Raw genomic sequence first — 22,975 nt, 5'->3', positions numbered from 1 at the left:
AGGGCATAAATTAGGAAAACATTCTCACCCCAAGAGAACTGATCCACTTAGATGAAATCAGTCTATCCATCCAGTTTCCTAACCAGACTAGTTATTTTAAAACCTGTAATTACAAAAATCCCTAAAGGCCACCCAGCTCCTAGTATACTCTTCACTGTAAGAAATAAAAATTTTATGAACGACAGTGGTTTTTAAAATACTTTATTGTGTGAGCTTTGCATGCCATGGCAGACACGCTGTGGTTAGAAGACAGCTTTTGGTTCTCTCAAATCCAGGTTGTAAGGACTGCAGGCCAAGCATTTTACCTGCTGAGTCACCTCCCAGTGGGTAGTTTCAACCAATTCACAGATCACATTCATCTGATTTTTCTCTCAGGAGGAAGGCATTAAGATCTGTATGGCATGACCCCCTTTTTGAGAAGGCAGGGTAGTGTCTAAAGATACAAATCTTATTTCTGTACCTGGGCAGACAGTCCGTGTGTCTCTAGGTGCCCTAAGAAGTGGTGGTGGGGTTAACAAGAGATGTGTTTTTGAGATAAGGAAAACAAGGAATATATTTTTTAGCTTACTACTACTGTGAAAATATGAACTTTGAAGAGAAGAACTGGTGAAAATCTAATCTTTAGATTTTAATGCCTCCTAAGTCATCAAACCAGCAGGGCTGCCAGTCTATATACCTGGTGCCAAGGCTGCTGATGTCTGAAAAGGATACCATCTCAGTGACTGAGCAGATAGAAGGCAAAAGAACTTAAAGGTGTAACAAGAAAAATTGGTTACCTTAAAGTATGGAGAGATGCAAAATGTAGATGTCAAAAGAAAACTTTTAATGGTTTCAAGCTACTGGGAGAAATCTTAGCAATTCTTCTACTTTGTTCAAGATACCTATGATATTAATCCTTTAAACACAATAATAGATGACACCAAGATTTGGTAAACAATGCTTTCTTTATGGTGCTAAGCATGCATCTAAGCTGGCAACTTAGATCTACAAACTGAGCTACGTCCTCAGCCCTCTTCCAAAAAATCCTTACATGTAGAAAACGACCTAGAAACTGTATTAATGTTTACTAAGGACTACCATGGTGTTTTGGATGCACAGGACCAGCCAAGGAGCACAGAGTAGTTTATAGATTTCCTTCTTTTAAAAAGTGATCTATTAAGAACTAGAACTATGATGTGAGATTCTTGAATTTTCTAAGCACCATTTAAAGGATCAATAAAAACATAAATGTGCTCCCTACGTTGGTATTTCTGTGTGGGGGGCGGGGGGAGGAAGGGGATCTGCCACATTTTCAGCTCACCTTTTTTTTTTTGGCTTGACAAGATGCAACAATGCACGCTGTCCAGTTTTTATTGAACCTCATGTACAGTTTGCAGTTTCCCATTTAAGTGTGACTTGGGAACGTCTATTCATATATACACACACACAGAATATGTCTATTAACATATATCTATAGACACATACAATTACAATTTCCAACATAATATACCTCGCAATAGTTATAATTGACTCAAAACTTTGTAATAATAGAACCTTTAAAGAGATATAAAGTAATGTTTACCCTAGGGGCTTGTCAAGTGACTCAAGGGGCAGCAAACTTCAAGGAATGTGAACTGCACATTATCCAGTCACTATTCACAGGAACCATTGCCCACAACTATCAACCATGGATTAGCTGCTGCTGCTGCTCTCCCAATCCCTGACAATTAGTGCAACAGACACAAAGAAAGGAGTGTATGGTGTTTCAGATTAACCAGTTTGATTCAGCATTGAACATCAGCTATAGATACTTTTTTCAAGTCCCTTCAAAATAAAGACAACTCAATTTAGGTAATTTTATGTAGAAGAAACCAATCATTAAATATATGTGGTTAAATGATACTGTCTATAAAATGGATTAAGCTATTATTCCCACTTTAAAGGTATTAAATGCTTTGTAACAAAATATAATATTATGTTGAAATACGAGCGGCGGGGCTGCGTCCCCAACACCCCGGCCGCTTGGCTAGCTCATGCCCGAAATAACAACACACAAACTGTATTCATTTAACTGCTTGACCCATTTCTATCTAGCCTCTTCTAGGCTAATTCTCACATATTAATTTAGCCCATTTCTAATCATCTGTGTAAGCACCCCAAGGTGCGCTTACCGGGAAGATTCTAGCCTCCGTCCATCATGGTGTCTCTGCTCCAGAGAGCAGAGCTGTTCGGTCCCTCTGGAAGCAGAGCAGAGTCTGACCTCACTTCCTCTTCCGCCCAGAATTCTATTCTGTTTACTCCTCCCATCTATGTTCCAGGCTTGAGGCCAAGCAGCTGGTTTATTATAACTTAACCAATGAAATCAACAGATTGATATATGACACTCCCACATCACTTCCCCTTTTTCTGTTTAAACAAAAAAAAAAAGGCTTTAACTTAACATAGCAAAATTACATATAACAAAACAGTTATCAAGTAAAAATTACAATAATCTATATCATAACTAAGAAAAACTATAACTATAGCTAACTATTCTTAACTCCATCAAACAGTCCAGAAAGATACAATATTACCTAAACAAATAAGAAATAAGCAAACTCTCAAACTCTAGAAATGACAGAGACATCTCACTGCCTGGACAGTCACCCAAAGTTCCTCTGTACCGTTGGGGCATCCATCTTCAGCCTAGAGGCCCATAGTTTCCAGCAGACATTTCCACAAAGCAGGAACTTTCAAAGGCAGTCACTATCTGCTTGTCCTGAAGAATGTCTTGCAGACTCTTTCATGAATCAGGAACCCCGAAAGATCATCTCACCTTTAGGCAAGTTCAGCAGTCCTCTCTCTGCGGGTTCTCTGTGTCCAGTTTATGCAATAGTCCAGGCAAGAGCAGTTTCTTGCCCAAATGGCTATCAAACTCCATAAGGATCCTCTTCGATGCCCATCTTCCTCTTGAAGTAGATTGGTGCTGCCAGGAGCAGAGTGTCTCATTGTCATGAAAAGTCCTAAGTTATTAAAACATTTAAAATGCCATATTCTATAATCTTTGAAAAATATGAAGAATGCCTATCTAAAATATATCTATGCACATCTAGAAAATCTTAACTAACATGACTACAAACTTAACTATTATTAATGATTATTCATTAACAACCTATATACATTACAAAATTAACCTTAAATTTAAATCACTAAAGCAAAATCCATATCAATGTAAATTATTCATACCTATATCATCTCCCCCTTTAAATGTAAAAGAACATTTATAAACAATATTTGGGAACATGGGCGCAGTTTTTTCTCTCCAAACTGCTTCCTGCTGAATGGGGGCGTCGTTAATTAGGTCTTTCATGGTATAACCTGTGTGCTAGTTTCATCTCAGTTGGCAGTTGAGCGAAGCAATTTTCTGAAGGTATTCACAGCAACCGTTCAGGAGGGCGTGGTCCATCATACCATATCGGAATAGAAGAAATGAACAGGGTCTCATCCTCTGTGAAAACAAAATAAGAAACTCCTTTCCAAAGTATCATGTCCTTAGATCCAAATTTCAAAGTCAAGGCATCAAAATCTCTACGATGGATTAGTTCAGCAGCATTTATAAACAAATATCTTTTAGCATCTGTTGCTCCTTCCTCAGCATTCAAACAATTCAAAGAGAGCATAATAGTATACAGTATCAAGATTCTCTGTGTATTTTCCATCTTTGTACGCTTTATTTTAACCTCTATTTCGTTTATTTTTACTTTTATTTTATATTCTCTGTATCTCTTTGACCTGGAATAACTCTGTAGACCAGGCTCTCCTTGAACTCTCAGAGATCCGCCTGTCTCTGCCTCCCAGGCATTGGGATTAAAGGTGTTTGCTACCACACCTTGAACTCACAGAGATCTGTTTGTCTCTGCCTTCTAGGCACTGGGATTAAAGGCGTGTGCTACCACACCTTGAAGTCACAGAGGTCAATCTCCCTCTGCCTCCCAAGTGTTGGGATTAAAGGCGTGTACTACCACACACAACTTCTCTTTTTCTTACTTTTTTTTTAAAAACTTTTAACTTTTAGCTTGCATATATTTTTAACACACTGTAAATCATTTAAACATTTTCTTTATCTTTGAATCTCTTTACTGTATATCTCTCTTTTTCTGACCACACGAGCCTTTAAATTACTGAGCAATATGAGTAGGATTAAAGCCGTGGCTTTGCCAGCTAGATCCAGTCCATTCCTTAGCTTTCCAGCCTCATGGCGGAGATACAGGCTGTAGCCATGTTTATAGCCACAATTCTATGGCGTTTCAAGGTCCCTGCCAGCCAGCGAGCTACAACAGACAACAGTCAAGTCCTCTCTCGGTAGTTGGCCCTCCTGCCTCAGTCAGAGTTTGCCCTGGCAGGACGGCCCAGAAAGCCGGCATTTTTAAACAGCACAGCTTTTTTCCTGCTACGGCTGAAAACCGAAAAGCATGCGTTCAGCTTTTCACCAACACCGTTTAAGTGTTTCGTGGCAGGACCTCTTAATGAGCTGCAGGGTTTTGCAGCTGAAGCTGAGTCAGGAAGCCTCTCTTAGATGAGAGCGCTTGCTTGCCTCTAGCAAGCAGAGTAGACCCAAGAAATTTGTGCTACCAAGAAAACATGCTTCACTCCATTCTTTCCCAAGCTTTCTCAGGCTTTTTGTGGATTCAGTTAGCCTCACGTTTGGGCGCCATCTGTTGAAATAGGAGCGGCGGCGGGGCTGCGTCCCCAACACCCCGGCCGCTTGGCTAGCTCATGCCCGAAATAACAACACACAAACTGTATTCATTTAACTGCTTGACCCATTTCTATCTAGCCTCTTCTAGGCTAATTCTCACATATTAATTTAGCCCATTTCTAATCATCTGTGTAAGCACCCCAAGGTGCGCTTACCGGGAAGATTCTAGCCTCCGTCCATCATGGTGTCTCTGCTCCAGAGAGCAGAGTTGTCTGGTCTCCAGGAGCAGAGCAGAGTCTGACCTCACTTCCTCTTCCGCCCAGAATTCTATTCTGTTTCCTCCTCCCATCTATGCTCTAAGCTAAGGGCCAGCCAAGCAGTTTCTTTTATTGCTCAGCCAATGAAATCAACAGATTGATATATGACACTCCCACATCAATATTATCCTATACACTTAAAAATGTGGGAGGTCCAACAAGTTTTCAGAGAATAAATTTAGCTTAATTAATGCATAATTTGGTAACATGTTCCATTCTGACAGGGAAAAAAAAAAATCAGAGGCCAAGAATGCTGTACCAGTTAGCTGTCATCAAGGATTAGACAGGCATCCCCTTCCAGTCACACAAACCCCTCCCTGCAAAACACACACACACACACACCCTTTCGCCAAACACCTCTATTGTGTGCATACAAACATCATTTTTTAGGGGCTTTAACAACTCCCTCACATGGGCACTGCCATACATGAAGATGGTGCACTACAATGATGTGAATGTAATTTTCATGTTTTCCTAGATATTTTACCCAATGAAAAAGAAAAATGCTTTACTAAGAACATTAATATCAACAGCCTTTTGAAAACACATATGTAATAATTTCATCAAATAGCATCAAACAATAAAGTGACTCTAAAAGTTCCCCCACCCCAGCAATACAGCTGTTTAATACTATGCAATATAAAAATGTGACTTGCAATGCTATTTGCATCATGTGAGACTGTCTCTGAACAACATTTTCAGTAGGAACAGTGGTAATAAGACACAACCATACATGAAGTATCTTCACTGCATACTGAGGCTTCAGAGAATATTAACAGCACAGAAGTTCCTCATCGACTGTTGTGCCAAATACCATGAAAATTTGGGCAGCAGCCTGACAGCATACTCAAATTTTCATACAGCACTACACACATGGTTATGGCAATGCAACCTGCATATCCAATGGTACTACAAAGCCTCCTCCTCTAATTAGAGATTATTCCACATGTGGACAGGGTCAAAAGTGATCAATGGTTTTATTAAACTAGTCTTGCTATTCTAAGCTTCACATATGCACAAATATTTTAACAGTATGCTTTCACAAAGTTATCCTATAATTCAGCTCCTAATTTTAAGGACTCTAAAATATAATTTCAAAATGTAAAGCATAATTTATAAAAAAAAAACAAAACTCATTCTAAGAGTGATTTTTTTTTAAATGTTAAAGGATTTTTTTTCATGCAGGAAATCTGTGAACAACATACAGACTGAAATGTTAAAAGAAGTTATACTCAGAGGTCCTTCTACACAGAACAAACCCAAATCCTAAATGTATGTCTATGCTAGAAATGAACAACACACATCAGATTACAGTGTTCGCTTCTACTGCACCTCTTGTGTAATTGTCTAGGCTGTTCTGAAAGTGACTAAGAGGAAAAAAGCCACCTGAGAGAGATCCGTAACACACTGAAGATGGGGATGAGAGGGGGTGGACGAGACTGGCAGCACTGCCCAGAAACAGACTAGCTTTAATAAAAGCAGCTGGCTAACAACACAGGGAAAATATTAAATTATGAAGGGACTGAAAATGACCTGTTCGTAGAAATGGTTCAACAAGGAATCAGACTGGTTTCTCAAGGTGATCATCAAGGTAAACCTTTGTTTACTCTTTGTGTTGTCAGCAGACAGGGATTATTGTGGAGCAGGAAAAATAAAAGTGTGCAATTAGTAATGTAGATGCAGAAAGGCCAGTGCCATAATGAGAATGACTCAAACAGATACCACTTTGTTCCCATCTCCACTGCACCTACCCTCCGAGGTAAAAGGCCAGAACACCCAAAAGCTTTTAGCAGTAGTGTGCACAACTGTCAGCTGACAGACAACACAGAAAACAAGTCACCCTATGTTATCTGTGGTCATGTTCTTCAACGTTAGTCCAGGAACTTGAGACTTCATTTATCTGTTTTTTTTTCTTCATTAAACATGTAAAGGTTAATAAACAGACATAGTCCAGAGTTAGTAGGTTGATATTATAACATTTATTAAAATAATGCTATGGGTTAATAGAAACAGCAAAGAACAAAAGAATTAAAATGCAAGCTATGTAAAATCCCAACTAAAACCCAGAAGTGTCTAATGTATTCATTCATCAGCTAACTAAAAGCCCAAGAAAGACAAGACACCCAATATAATAAAGTACTGCAAAACAATTGGCAATTTTCAGTTATCAAAATTGTGGATTTTGCATTTTGTATCCTTTTCTCAATCAAGAAAAAAATTCTTCTGAATGTTATATAACATACATATAAAACAAGATAGAAAAATACATTATAAACTTGTAACAATGGCTGTAAATACATTATCTTACATGTTTCTCATAGGCAATAGGTTGGTTATGGTACATACATAGCATGAAACTACTAAGATAATAAAGAATAGACAAAAAATACATGTCAGCTGTATGGTAACATACCAGCGACACTCCCATCTACCCAGGCTAAAAAATTACATAATACTGTCAGGAAAAAAGTCTTAAAAACTACATATTTTAATAAGAAAAAAATTCAATAGAGTGATAATACTGAGAACCAAGGCATTCAGAGATTCCAAAAGTCATGCTTTTATCAGTTGACACAAAACATTGTCAACTAAGTTTTCAGAAGTTTGTTCAGAGCCAGCGTTACTCATAAACGTCACACGTCTACTGTTTACAGATTTACTTTCTTCCCCATAAAAGACCTTTTGATAAACATCTAAAATGTCCAGGTATAACATGGCTGAGATGAGACTGGATCAAATACTGGTACTGTTTTTTTTTAAACTATCACCTCAAGTGTTCTGAGTGTCGCAAATTTATTCAACCAAACAAACAAAATAAAATTCAAAATGGCACAGCATATATTGTAAATAAATCAGAATCACCACGTGTGTAACAGAAAGACAAAGCCGTGGTCATTAAACCAAAGCTAGCTGAGTACAAACAACGACTGTCTATTGCATAGTAAATAAACTGAAAATGGTTCCAAGAGAGACAGAATAATGGCGAGGTCACCATGAAGGTGCCCAATGAGCTTCCTGCTGACCTTGACTGTGAAGCCATGAAGGTATGGAAGAGGGCATGAGTTGATGAGCCAGGAGTCCACTATCACATGAGATTTGCCACCTCTGGTACTGAGCAATTAAACTTATGAACTCAAGTATTTAAATGCAGGCTTTGCACACAAACTGCTTCAACTAGAGAACTGTTGGAACTTTGTGAGAAACTGAGGATGAAAGGAATGTAGCTCAGTGTTTATATGCACTGTGATGCTAGATTCCCACATTCCTTTAAAGTTAAAAAGAGGACAAAAAGGTGTGTTTAGAAACAGTTACTAAAGCCAACAGAGATGGACTACACAAGGTATCTGGTATGACATAAAAGTCGGATTAAATTTGGGTTACTTAACACTTTTTTTCACAATAAAGGATTTTGATGATTTATTTTGTGAAAAAGTTTGTTAGGTATTAAAATTATCTCCAATTATTAAGAAAAAAATTAAACATATCCCTCTTCTCTGAAAAAGATAAAGCTCTAATGTCATCTGTAAACTAATATTCAGATCTCACATAATTTTTTCTAACCTCAGAATCCTCTGGGCTAACACTGAAGACGGTAATAACCAAAAAAACTCAATTATGATTTGTAAGAGAATGACATTTTAAAATTTACTAGTCAGACATTAGAAAAGCTATTACATTTTTTTTTCACAGTATCAGATTTGGCAAACTGGCATCAAGATAACGTGCCACAAATCATATAATTTAGACCATCAACTCATCTGTTTCCCCTCGAATCTCCTTTCACATACTGGGCGATGGAGGACATGCACTAACTTTTACTCTGAGGGAGGAGCTGCTCTTGCAGGACACTTGACTAAATGACCATGAAGGAAAATAAGGCACTTTCTTTTTCTTTAGACTTATTCCAATACTTAAAAAATAAAAAACAAAGACAAAAAGGCTCTTTTGGTCTTTTGTTTCTTGACAACCACCAGAAAAAATCATTTAATGAAATAAAGGGTTTCTTTGTTCTTTTTCTTTTTTTATAACACTTGAAAGTATAAAATGCTACATTTCCAAAAATATATATATTTTTTCTGCACCAGCACCCTTGTATAGTAAAAGTATCTACTTTTTGTTCATTTGTTTCAATGCACTACACGTTATCTACAATTTCATTACATGTATACAGCAAATAGGCAAGCATGGCTTTTACATCCTTAATGATATTTTCTATACAGGGAGGTTTAAAAAAAATATTTGAACAGTTTGCCCAGTAATGTGACACATAATGCATGTACCTTGTTCTCGAATATTTTTTAAGGTGGTGTAAAATAAAGATTTGGAAATTAACTAAGATACTCAACTTTTTAAAAATAGTGTTGCAGTTTTGTTCTTTGCATTACTTTTCAAAACTCCTTGTTAAGTTTTTCTCTCATGGCACACTTTGTTCTAATACTTCAAATTTTGGCAGGCAATATAAAAAGGCTGCAATTTCTGCCCTTTGAGGGCACTGTAGTGACTAAACAAACAGCATGTCAAATTTTGAATACTTTTGAAGTCACTTCACCAATGACATCCCTGACCGAAGGTTCATGCATGATGCATTGTCACACAGTACATTCAGAGAGAGCTTTGACTTTGCTATGAGAAGAAAAAGAGTCCTACAAGTCTCTCACAGTAACTGCCTCTGTCATTGAGTAGTTAGGGCCATCTGTCTCCCCTTAAGAGAGGCCTTCTTACCGTTCGCTTGGGGTGGGCATTGAAAGATGATCAGTGCTGTGGGATGAATCGGGCCTTATTGCTTTACTACTATTCAGTGCAGGTTCTAGAACCACTTTCACCCAAACAGGGGGGAAAAGCTGAGTTGGAGGACAATTTCTTTGTCTTTTGTTTGGTTAGATGGTAAGACGAACGGACAAGTGCCTCAGCTCGCTGCACTGACGACAGGCAAGCAAAGGCGATTACCAGTTAACTGATCAGCAGGCAGGCATGGTCAGGTCATCATTGGGTGAAGAGTTCAGAGGTCAGAAGGTCATAGGTTAGTTGCCGGTGGCGGCTGGGTGGTTAGAAACAAAAAAAAAAAAAAAAAAAAAAAAAAAAAACAAANAACAAAAACAAAAACAAAACAAAAAAAAAAAAGAAAAGAAAAGATAGAGAAGAGATTAGTTTCAGCTAGTGACGGCTTAATGACAACATGAAAACTAATACAACTAATAAAAAAAAGCATGTTGAATTCTGACAAACTGATTGACACCATCTACAGAATACAATAAAAATCATGACAATTTCATATCATGATTTGAACAAATAAATGAAGAAGAGCCCACTCCCACAAAAATAATTTGAAAAACCCCAACTTGTTAACAGAAAAAATAGAAATAAAATACAGCTAACAACTAATAGTTAGTAGCAGTCAATGAAGGAAACTGGAAAACAATGATGAATAGGTTTGGTATAAAGAACTTTGAACAGTCAGTGCAGTTATGAGTATCTGACTGCTATTAAGCATTAGTATTCTCTCAGATGCAAGCAATAAAGCAACTATTAATGATGGATGTGATTATTAATAACTGATGATTAACAGAAATGAATCTAAAGAAATTTAAATTACTATGAACAATTTGGTTCAACATAAACTCTGGGCCAAACAAGGTTTCTTTTGTTCAATAAATGTTTATTGCTTTTTCAATTATTCTATTTACAAACAACATGGAATTTTCTTGGCCTCATGATACAAAGCAATACTGTAGTCTAGCAGTGTAGGCAACATCATGGGAACCAGAAAAGGCCAGGCCTTTTGCACCAGCCAACACTTTCCAGTTGAAATACTAATTTACACATATAGAACACTTATAAAATGCACTTGCATGTAAACACTGTAAAATCCTGCCATTTAAAACTCTATACCTCAAAGAACTCTAAGTACATAAAAAATAGAAGAAATTTCTAACTGATACCAATAAGGCATTTTAAAACTACAAATAGCTTTCTTTATTCAATTTCAAAGCTAATACTCTGCAAATACAATAAAATCTGACATTTCATATACATTCCTGCTTTATATTTTTATATTTTAAAAGAAGCCACCTGTAAATACTATTTTCTTTTGCAAAGTAACAAAAAAGAACAAAAAATTTAAAAAATTACAGTAAAACATAAAGTAGTTCTCAAGTGGAAAAGTTATCACTCCAAATGTCCTTGAGTAGCTCCTTCCTGAATCTGTCTGTCACAGTCTACTTCACCAAACTTGGTCCACTTAACAGTAGTATGATTCTTAAGACTCATTCAACAGCTTAATTATTTCTACTCTATTCTGAGGTTTGACAGAACTTTCTGTACTGTTGCTGCCACTGTGACAAAGGCAGGAGAGATGTGAATGAAAAGATGCTCAGTGCAAAGTTAAGATTCTATGCCACTTCATAACTCAGACTTAGCAGGTGTAATGTTCACAGGGTTTAAATGCTCTCTATAATATTTACCTTTGTATGACAAAAATGTTTTCTAGTTTATCAATTAGGACAGTTTATAAATACTACAAAAATACTGTATCTTCAATATAATCAAAACTTCCCTGAATTTCTTAAAAGGAAGTAGAGTTTTATTTAAAATTTAAAAATAAAAATGTTGCTCTCCAAAATTTAATTTGTATAAGTAATGGTTTTTATCAAATCATTGCATGGACAGTTTCTAATGACATTTGAGTGTTGGAGTATTTAACAAAGCAAACTATCATATCCAGTGCATCTAAAATACATCCTCTGCCATGTCCTGGCTTCCTGCAGTACACACAGCTATGTCAACTGTGCAAAATCACTTACAGTTCATTACAACTATAGTCAGTTGGTCTTTAAGATTCAAACCAATTTTAAAATAAGCATAGTGGTGGATTTGTTTTCAGTAAGCAACCACTCTAAATGCTCATAAATAGTTACATGGTTGTGTGTCCTTGGGCTGTGTCCTTGCATCAAATGAATGCTAATAATAATTTTCTCTTCGAAAGATTTTTTTAAATTAAAAAAATAGAACAGTAGTATCATAAAATAATGTAAGTCAAAGACTTCGGTCATCTCCCTTAGACCCAATGAGTAGTATATGTGGTGATAGTAAGTGTAAGCCATCTGTTTCTAGATGAAGAAAGGAGGAAGGGAGGGATGGAGGGAAGGAAAGGCATTTCGGTTTGCTGACATTGCATTTCAAATACAAATATAACTAATCAAAATAAACACAGCTACAAATGAGCCATGTATGGAATGTGTTGCCATTTTCTGAACACAGTAAGATCTTGGTCTAATATTTTCAGCTACCTGAAGGCTCTGGAGTACAAAGTGAAAAAGGACTGTTGTGTTAACAAAATGACAGAAAGTCTCCTAAGATAAAAGAAAAATCTAAAAAGAAAAGTTACTTCAAAATCAAAACACTCTGTAAGAGAATTATTTTAGACTTTAAATGGTATGATACAGCTTCAATTTTACATATGGTAACACCCACACCTAAAGTGACCTTCCCCATCTAACTTCCTCGAATGGTCGATATGCTCACAATTGGCACAGTTGCATGGAGTATTATTATTAAGGATGTTCCCCCAGAAAAGGATTTCTTTTGTTTAACAAATAAACACCACAGAAAAATGAATACAGCAGCTAAAATTTTCAGGACTCTTTCAGCATATATGATATTAAATAAATACCATTGGTGTCTTTGGAAAGGCATTTTATTTCTAACACACAAAATAACTGTGTCCAATATTTATGGTGGGTATTCAAGAGTAACCACGTCAAGTGGGCTAGGTCCTTTTCTACTTTTCTTGGGGCTCCAATCTTGCAATTAAAAAAACAAAACAAAACACCACACAAAAAAGTAAAAAACAATTCAATGTCAAAAAACCGAAACTACCATTTTTTGAATAAGAATAAATAATTTAAAAATGGGTCCAAGGGCATAATATAGGGCACAAATTACAAATATGAAAGTGAGAAAAATGAGGACTTGTTTTCCAGTCACAGGTTAGTCAAAAAGGATATCCGAACAGCTGGATCTCACATACCACAGAACTTCAGGATAGTTTACCTTCAGGTATTGTATTTTAGCAGCAAAAGACAAAAATCAAAGGATCCATTTTGGCAAGAAATAGAGTAAGAGGGAACTCATTTTCTAATTCATTAAAATGTATCATAAAAGAAATTATTTTCACAGTCCTGACTGTTGATTTTGGCTAAATACTTGACATGTATACCCTCATATTTATACAGTGGCTCAATGTTTTATTATATAGAAAAATGAAAAATAAATCTTCAGTTTTCTCCAAAATTACACAGAAGCAATTCTTTTACTTCTCTCATGAACACATAATCTGTTCAATTCATTTTGCAGTACCAACCCAAATATTCAGAATAATTAAAGGGTAAGTTTTAGCAATAATTATTACTAAAAATTGCTAAGATAATATAAAAATTTAATAACTTCTCAAATTGACTAATTTATGTTTTAACTGGAATAAATCTTAGGACATGTAACAGAAGATTTAATAAATTAAAATATAAAGGGAAGGGGCGAAAACCCAAACAAATAAAAAAAAAGAAACCAAAAACAAAAAAAAAACATAAACAAAACCACAAAAGCCAACCTTAAATCAATCAATTATTAAATTAATTTAGGGAAGGAAAAAGAAATGTGTGCAGGTAAACAATTACATTTTTCCATCAGGTGTGGTGTTGCAAACGTTATGGACACCCAGCGCATTGTTTATAAACAAGAACTGCAGAACTAAACTAACCTCGGTCTGCGGTCACAATCCTTTGGTAAGGATGGACACGCATATCGTGCCTTCGAACTTTAGTAGCCACCGCACCTAGTTAAATTGCAATTACCAAGACAAAGTTAGAAAACATACATAAGGGAAACATCGACAGCAGGTTTATCAAAATGGATCTCAAATGTTCACTTACTACAAAAAGCTTAAGAAACACGTTAAGGCACAGTAGTTTTAAAATTAACTGTAGTATGTCATGTATATATGCATCTACCAATATTGCATTCGTTTCGAACAGGTTGGCCTTCCACCTACTTCATCCCTTCACGGACAGTCCCCAAGTCACAGTGTCTCACAAGCTCTCTGAGATCAGACGTAGTGGGCTTTACTAGTCACATATTCACTGAAGTGCCTTTCTTGCAGCAGAACTACTCAAATAATGCCACATTTAATACTGACGAGTATTTGCTAACCTTAACTTTCAGAGTTTATTACTTAAAAAGGTTTAAAAAGCAACTCTTAAAGCCTACAGATTGTGGTTTTAAACTTTTGAGTCAATAAGTATGAACTGCAATGAATTAGGTGATTAGTAAAGCAAACAGTACAGTACACTTAGCAGTCAGTATACTACTATACACTCCTTTTATAAATTACCGTTGCTTTGCAGTATAACAGACTAATCCAAATTAATAACATCATTTAACTTTATATCTATGTGCAAAAGTGCAAGTAAGTCACTGACTGCTAGGCTAAGCTTTTCCCCGGAGGCTGCTGAGACTAAGCATTGGTTAAATTCAGATCTGATGAGGGTTCAGTTAAGACCGTTCTTGAATTCTTAGCCTTTCGTTGGGAAAGCCATACCTAAAGATAAAAGGAAGGGAATTAAACATTAGTCATCAATGAAGATTTGATGCTAATACCAATCTCCTCACTACCACCAACACACATGTCTGCATCTGTTTTGAAGGGCACTGCTTATTTTAAAATAATGTTGAGACTGGATATATAAGCATGCATGTTATCTGTGTGCAAATTTACTGTAAATGGGAATTTAAAATATTTTTTTCAGTTCTCCAGAAGGCCGATATCATAGTTTTACTGCTTAGGTGGCAAAGCAATAAACGACAATAATCATAAGGGTATTTTTATCACTTAGTACTTATTATTAAGAACCTTGAAAATGCTAATTGGGTATCTGCATATTTTGCTCTTAATTTTCCTAGTTTAATACTCAAGTCTTCATAATTTTAGATTTCCCAACCAAACAAAACATGTTGCTTTACAATGAGAAATTTTACAGCAGTGCCTCTTGCTCTCTCTAAGCAGTAAACTGGTTGAGAATCTATTTTTCATTTTAGATATGCAGATTGCATAGAAATATAATTCTATCTTGCAAAACTAGGGAGCTCTTGTACTAAGAGTCAGGAGCCCCAGACGTGCAGAAAGCCAAGAGTAGTAACTCCTCAGGAACAGATGCTGTGAGTGCAGCAGAGAGGAGTGCTGGGGAAGGAGCATGCACAGGGCTAGAGGACAGAGTATTAATAGAAAGGAAAACTTAAATAAGGTTACAGGTTACATGTTATTTTTAAAAAATGCTTCAAGAAATGTACAACAAAACACAGCTTTTCTCACTAACATTTCTGTGGTATAATTCTGACTTATTTTATACAATGATTCAGACAGAAAACATTACAATAAAATGCATTTGTTTATAAAACAAAAGGCACGTAGGTGCATGCACACACACAGATAACATACAGAGCACTGTGGCTTTCTTTAAATGAACAATAAATTTTCAAGTTTAAATCTTTGTGTCCAAGTTCATTAGAGATTTTCCAATTAATATTAAGCTGGGGAAGCCCTTTAAAAGATCAAAGTTCTAAAAAATCAATAGCAAGCACGCAGCACCAAAGGTCATACACAATTCAGGAAAAAAAAGTTTCAAAATCCTGTCTGGTAAAACAGTGGGGTTGCACAGAGTTTTTTCCACACTGCCTGGTCGTGCTACAACAGCTGCTGCACTCTAGTCCTTCATCCAGCAAGTCAATGGGCTGAAATATCAGGCATGACTGGCATTTCAATCCACTCTATAAAAAAAAGGCATCAATAATGTCTTTTTCAAGAATATAGCTTTTGATCATGTAAACCCGTGAGTTTCTATGACTTTAATTTTTGCCTCTAACATGACTGAATTTATTAAGTTGATGTGTGGTCATCTAGTTCATAGTGACTATGGAAACTGTAAAATATTGGTCATGTTAACCAGGACTTCAAAAGACAGAAGCTGAAAATTCTTCAACTGCAACTATTAACTGCATCCTTTAAGTGATCATAAATATTTAAATAATACACAATTTAATAAATTCTCAATGAGCTTTCAAATTCAGCTAGCAAGTAAACCTCTGAGACAAAACAAATCTAATTTTGGGAGGTAGAGCTGATGAGGCCATTAGGACAAAGTGGCAAAAATAGCCTTAAATTCAAGAACTTCAATCACCTGAGCAATAAAAGCATTGTCTGGTTGAGAATGTACATGGTAAGTATACCTAGTGATTCTGAGACACTACACTAAATGTAAACCAAATTAAGGTATAGCTAGCTACTTAATGGGAGAACTCTTGTGAGGAACTAAAACAAACACAAATTTAGTTTTCAACCTTTCCTAATCAAAACTTATACTGCCTCTCTAGACTTCGATAGACATCATTTCAGAGTCTGGGGGGGGTGGAGGTGGAGCACCACAGTCAGGAATGCACTAACCATCTAGTAATGGACTCATACTTACCTAACACACCACTGGGTTCAATGGGGTACTCAAGGATTGATGTAGCTGGTGCCAACGTGTAGGGGTATTCATAGGGTGTGTAGATTAACCCAGCTTCAGGCCCCGGAGGGACTATTGCAGCAGTTGGGTGAGGAGTTCCGTTTGGCATGACAGCGGTCTGTATTTGTCTGATCAAAGGCATTATGGTAGGGCCAGCTGGCGTAGGTGTACGCAGAGCAGCTGGTGGGAGGACAGGTGCAGGCCCAGTGATGATCCTTGGAGCAGCCTGGGCAGTTGCTGCAAGAGAAAAGGCAAGGGCTGCTACAGTAAGCAAAGAAATTTAGAAAGAAGTACAGGGATAGCAGTATAAAATATGGGGAAATGAGAGGGAAGTTGGAAAAAGAAAAGAAAAAGCAGGAAAGAAGAAAAATAAAAGGAAATCATTAGTACATGCATTGATCACACAAAAATGCCAAAGCACACCAATCAAATGCAATCAGCTTTCCCTTTACAACATGATTGAAAATAATGCAAAAATTAAAAACCCAGTGTAAAAAATTGACCAAGACCATTAAAATGTTATACTGTTCATTTAGTGATATATTCAGTATAAAACATTGTCAGTCTAAAAGTGCACGCAAAAAAAAACCCAAAAAACATTCAAATTAAAAGGTGCAATTAAAAAATTATAATTGAAGTCCACAGAAACAGATATGGTTTATTTCCAAAGAGCAGCACTGGCTTCAGGCTTAAGGGAAACTACCTGGGTTAAGTCAGGTAAGTAAGCACTAAATGTGTATGTTTCCAGTATGTCTGGAATTAGTGCATAAGAAAAAGAATCCAGAAAGCAGTCCTATCATTAAATTCATGACTATTGAGAGTAAATTAAAGGCAACCATTTAAAGTAACTATTGTTAAATTCACAGGGTTGCCTACCTTTGGGAATTTTGACTATGCCTTCAAACTTCAATTTCTTAAAATAATGCTAAATATGATATGTTTATATAAACCTTATGTTGTCTCAAAACATACATTTTATAAAACACTATTCTTTCAGACAGCTTATAAAATTATGCCATAATCCATAGAAGGGAGAACACTGGCTGAAAACTATTCTCACCCACTGACCTCTGTGAACTCAAATAGGAACTTAAGTAGAAAAACAACAAAACACACACATACGAAAAAAATAAAAACTAAACATGAATGCAAACATGCAAGCAAGGGGAAAGGAAAGACTTCAACAGCAGAGCCATTTCATTTAGACACTTAAAATAAGCTCTTTTAAAAAAACTTTCAAAATTTTGTCTTTTGCATAATATAACAAGTTTAAACTCTCAACCGGATAGTTAACACAACAAGACACTTTCTGAACCCCTTCACCAGAAAAGTAAATTTACAATCCCAAAGCTGATATGCTGGTTTAAAATAAAATTGAACAGGCCATCGTTTACAGAAGCATTTTAAAAAAAAAAAAAAAAAACGGGGCTCTTGGTTGTATTGTAAATGTTCTCATTATTTCAACTGGCTTTATGCTGTGGTACCAATAGAAAACGGGCTTGTAGACAAACAGGTGTAATCCTGCCCAGGCTCGTTCTTACGTGATTTAATGTTGGCGTCTCTGTAGGTGCCATTCAAAATCGCAAGCTCCATCAGCTGCATCTTCTTCAGGCTGTCTTCTCCTTCAGCCTGCATACGAGAAACAAGAGCAAAAAGTATGACACGGTATATACATATATCACAACTAAAAACTGTACACCAAGTGACTCAGAACTAAAAATGGAAACTAAAAACAACCACTCAATTTGTAAATGCTTATTTGTTTCCTTTTGCCACTGTTCTTGGTTTCCTTCAATGTACCTAGCAAGTGCTATCAATTCTATCTTTGGCCCTCTATATTTAGGATAATCATAAAATTTACTACCTACATAGGATATACACACACACACACACACACACACACACACACACACACACAAGGGAAAGGGGAACTAAACTAACTAGACTACATAGGCAGAAACCAGGAAGGCTACATCGTTGACCATGGCTTTACCCCGTTCCATTAATGAATACTGCTCTCGGGAAGTCATTACTGTTATACTACTCAAACTACTGAATTCAGCTGTCCGTGGTACCTGTCATTTAATACTTACATACGCAATCTAAACACCAAATCTCGATCCAAGGGCCAGATAAACTTCCCCAAACACAGTTTCTACCTTAATATTTCACAGCATTCTCTAGTCTTAAACCCTGTGATTTCTTACTATCTGAAAAAAGATTTTAAACCTTTCTCAAACTACCACCTCAAGGTGTTAACTTGCTCTTTCACACAGATAATTTATTACACAGCAATAGACCAGACTAATGTTAATGTCTTAGTGTTTATTCCCATTTGCCCATCTGCAAATGCTGTTTACACATTCCTGTATGCTTCCCTTTCCACGCCCTACTTAGTCACACAACTCCAAGAAAAATGCTATCTTCTTCAGGAGCCACCCCTACAATCTATGACTGCAGTATTCAATTACAGCTTGTTGAATGTCACCACTCCTAAAGTAAGTGCCATTAGAATAGTCTTGATTTTGTTATTTATCACTACCTGATCCCTGTGTACTGATCCCCAAAGTATTTGCTAGAACTAATTTTTGTTTGTTTATTGTTTAAACAGAGACAGGATCTCATTGGCTGTCCTAGAACTCACAGGATGGCTTCAAACTCATGGAGTTCCTCCTGCTTTAATCCTGCTTTACTGGATTAAAGGCATGCCATCACTCCTGGCTAAAATTTACTTATTGATTGGTATGAGAACCTAACTTTACTGACAAAGTTCACACATGTTAGTTCTACAGGACACGTTTTAAGTAGCCAAAGCAGAAAAGAAGTGGTAGAAAAAGGACTAGGAAGTTTGTCCTTTAAAGATTATGGCATCAAATGTCCCCTCACTTTAGTGCAAGTCCATTTGAGACATGGGAGTGTAGCACGAGTTCTAATTGGTCCTAATAAAAAACTTAAGTCAGATATTTGGGGGTAAAGCTCTGGAGTCAGAGATACGGCAGCCAGTCACTAGTTCTTACCTCTACGAAATTCTCAGACGGAATGGGGTTTCCTGTCTCTACAAAACCTCAGAATGAATCCCAAACTCCTGTCTTCTGCCTTATATTCCGCTCTTTGCCCAGCAACATCCTGCTTCCACCTCCCTACTGCTGGATTAAAGGTGTGAACCATCACTGCAAGGCTGTTTCCTTTTACACTGATTAGATCTTGTTTAGCCCAGGGTGGCCTTGAACTCACAAAGATCTGCCTGCCTTCTCCAAAGTGCTGGGACTAAAGGTGTGTGCCACCTTTTGCCTGGCCTCTCTATAACCAGTGTGGCTAGCTTCTCAAACTGATCTTCAGGTAAGTTTTATCTGTTATAGCACAAACAAAATATCACCACATGGGAGGGATATTTACTAATACATATGCAAGTTTCTCAGTCTTCTATTTCTATTACAATCGAAATGAGATCTTTAGAATAGGGATTGACTAATCTATTGTAATTTGTAGTAAATAGAATTGCTAAGTATTTAATAAATCACACAGACTTAAAGAATTAAAAAAATTAAGGAACACATAAATGAAACTATTAAGAAGAAAACATTTGATGTGCCACTATAACTGTGAAAGTCTCCTTTGCAGTAAAGGAAGAAGATACTTGCATATTTGATAGATTATTATTCCTTTATCTTCAGTGTGTATAAAGATGAATAAAATAAATGACTTATTTGGTTAAGTATAAAATACATGAGCTATTATTGGAAAGAAGTACACATCTAATATGATCAAAGTTCCTAAATCTGTTCATTAAAAATATTAATACTGCAAATTAAAATTTATCAACAGTTGGCTCAAATTTAATCTATGTAATAATGAAATATGAAAACTTTCAAAAAGGAAAACAAAAGAAACAGAACTATTTTCAGTCATAATGAAAAAAAGATGCATAAAGTATGAAAATATTAACGAGGGGGAAATTTGTCCTTCATCAAAAACATAAAAGAAGAAATGGTCTGTAAGAGAGCGTGTGCTTAAAAAGAGGCTTGAGTAGGACTGCTTACTATTATTATTATTAAGATGTGATCCACGTCAACTGTGGCGATAAGAGAGGAAGATGGTAGAAGAAATGTATGTGTTCCTATCCGTGTGTGTACATACAAGTGGCCATGTCATTTGTAGGTCCCAGAATACTAAAACCTGGGCAGAAATCACTGCAGTGGGTAAGTAGCAAAGCCTAAAGAAGCAGGGCTGGTAATAATGACGATATAAAACATCTTCTTCCAGTGTGACCACTGTGGAAGCCTGAATTAATTAATATGCCTTGACTCCTCCAATTATGTGGCAGATTTAGAATCTAAACAAAGCTGTCATATTCCAGAAAGAACTTTATTACTTTCATATCCTTACCACCTGTCACACTCTTTATTCAAGGAGAGCTGGATACTGGGTTTATTGCCTCACTAGACTACAATCATTACAGAATTATTTTCATGTGAAAGTGGTTGTTTCTGGCCCCATTTTGACAGAAATTTAGTATATTTACTTGCCTAAACTTTTTTCAAATGTAAATTCAGATAAGAAAACTTGCTGGTAAGTGTTATGCTATGATGTAAAGGCTCTCACTTAGTCCTTCTAAGACTTCTCTCATAGACCACAATTGTCTTTGAGAACTCAACTTATAGACCTAGATAGTATTTTTAAGTCAGCTTATTTATGTCAGGTGTGATAATTACGGGGGGGGGGGGGAGAGACAAAATTGCTCCTAAGAACCTGTATGAGGTCAAAAATTTGTACTTTATACTGTTTATGTTATCACCTTCAATTTCCTTAATGTTTCACTTTTTATTTACTCTACCTAATCATGCTAAAATGAGGCATAATTTACAGGCAACAACATCCCAAGATGTCCAGTGACACACCTGGCCAGTTTTGATGAATGCTATGAAGACAGAGCGTTTCCACCAGCTTCTTGTGTTTAAGCACCAACATTAATATGGCTTTCCTCATATCATAGCTCAGTTTTTCAATTCCAGAATTTAAGAGAATACTGCCACACACAATTTCAGTGTGTTTATGAATACTTATCCACGTTGTTTGTAGCAGCAGATTGTTACTGCCCAGTGGTGTTTTTTTATTCATTCTCTTGCTATAGATTTTTGCTTGTTTCTAGTTTGAGAATACATTATGAAAATTCTCACACAGGCATTATTGTGAATCTAAATTTCAACTTATTTTGGATAAATATATAGAATTGCTGAGTCATAGGATAGATTAATTCCATGAGAAAAATAAATGAATCAGAATACTACAAACAGCATAATTAGCTTTAAAGTATGAAAGCTAAAAAATATATATTTGCTTAGAACTCGTGGCATGAGAAGAGTCTTGAGATTACAGAGATTTTTAGATTTGCAAAAAGATAGTATAACACAGATAACATGGTATCTCTACCAGTGTCCGGGAAAATCTCTTACAACAACCCGACCTATGACAATATATATACAGAATAAAGAGTTGTAAAGATAATTTTCTTAACTTTTTGGAATTGTGGATGGCAGACTGATGGACATATATAAATATATATTTAAACGAATGCATATGTTACAATGAGATGTAAGTATGTCATCAGCTTTAACAAGCTATATCAAAGTAACAAACAGGTCAAATACCATTAAACTGAAAGGGTTTTAACATACAGTACAAAAGTTTAAGTGCTGTTTATTAGAATGAAATATAAAATCTTCATCATCTAAGTACCATACTTCACAATAAAGCTATAGTATGAGCACACATTATCACCAAGACTCAAGACAAATGAATTTTTCTGTAAGGTCATAATACAGAACAAACTCCTAAATATGAGCCAAAGCCCTTAGACTTTACCCAATCACATCAGTACACTGGTACTACACACATTCAGCACTACCACAATACCTTTTATGTGGAATTGCCTTCCGAATTCATCAAAGACTGCACTTTATGAAGAAAATCATGCTTATTAATATTGCAATTGATTAAAGTGGAGCTAAAGGCCACTAAGATGGCTCAAGAAGTAAGGGTACTTGTTGCCAAGCCTGATAACCTGAGTTCAATTTTAGGATCCACATGGTAGGAGAACTGATTCCTGCAGCCTCATTTCCAAGTTCTATTCAAACAAAATCAAATCTGAAGCCCCTTAGACCAGTCTCAGAACTGAGCAGGCTCCTGTTTAGAAGCACTCACAGCAGCCTTCACACTGTACTACTTGTCTACAGTGCAGACTCATCTGATGACAGTCATACTACTTTCAGAAACCTATGTTGTTTACTTAAGACAGCGTCAGTGATACACAGCCACATGTTGTCATTCTTTTCTATAACTGGTAAGCATTTCCAAACAACTCTTCCCCATACCACCCTCTGTGTGTGTGTGTTAGAGAGAGACAGACAAGACACAGAGAGACGGGGGGGGGGGGGGGGGGGGGGGGG

At 36.3% G+C, this 22,975-nt stretch overlaps 1 protein-coding gene and 1 long non-coding RNA gene across 7 annotated transcripts in view; both read right to left on the bottom strand.

The window, feature by feature from the left end:
• Nucleotides 1-808: 808 nt before the first annotated feature.
• On the bottom strand, nt 809-3,327 carry LOC126497693 (uncharacterized). The gene is made up of 2 exons (XR_007590667.1): nt 3,205-3,327; nt 809-2,981 (listed from the first exon to the last, which is right to left on the bottom strand). It is a non-coding gene; the product is annotated as an uncharacterized lncRNA (long non-coding RNA).
• Nucleotides 3,328-6,934: 3,607 nt separating this feature from the next.
• The window catches only part of Qki (QKI, KH domain containing RNA binding), a 116,033-nt gene continuing 99,992 nt past the window's right edge, over nt 6,935-22,975 (bottom strand). The window contains exons 5-8 of one of the 6 annotated variants that reach the window (XR_007590666.1): nt 18,071-18,158; nt 16,491-16,790; nt 13,730-14,566; nt 6,935-10,012 (exon numbers count right to left, since the gene is read on the bottom strand). Coding sequence is in view for 5 of the 6 variants with exons in the window: in XM_050135872.1 (XP_049991829.1) it covers nt 9,996-10,012; nt 13,730-13,804; nt 16,491-16,790; nt 18,071-18,158 (480 nt within the window). In the remaining variant the exon portion in view is untranslated. The other 5 variants (XM_050135872.1, XM_050135869.1, XM_050135870.1 and 2 more) reach the window with 5 other exon arrangements.

Source organism: Alexandromys fortis, unplaced genomic scaffold (assembly GCF_014885135.2).
Source record: "Alexandromys fortis isolate MF-2015 unplaced genomic scaffold, M_Fortis_MF-2015_v1.1 scaffold_23, whole genome shotgun sequence".
Lineage (NCBI taxonomy): Eukaryota > Metazoa > Chordata > Mammalia > Rodentia > Cricetidae > Alexandromys > Alexandromys fortis.
The sequence above is the reverse complement of the archived record's forward strand: the minus strand, read 5'-3'. Positions and strand labels throughout refer to the sequence as shown.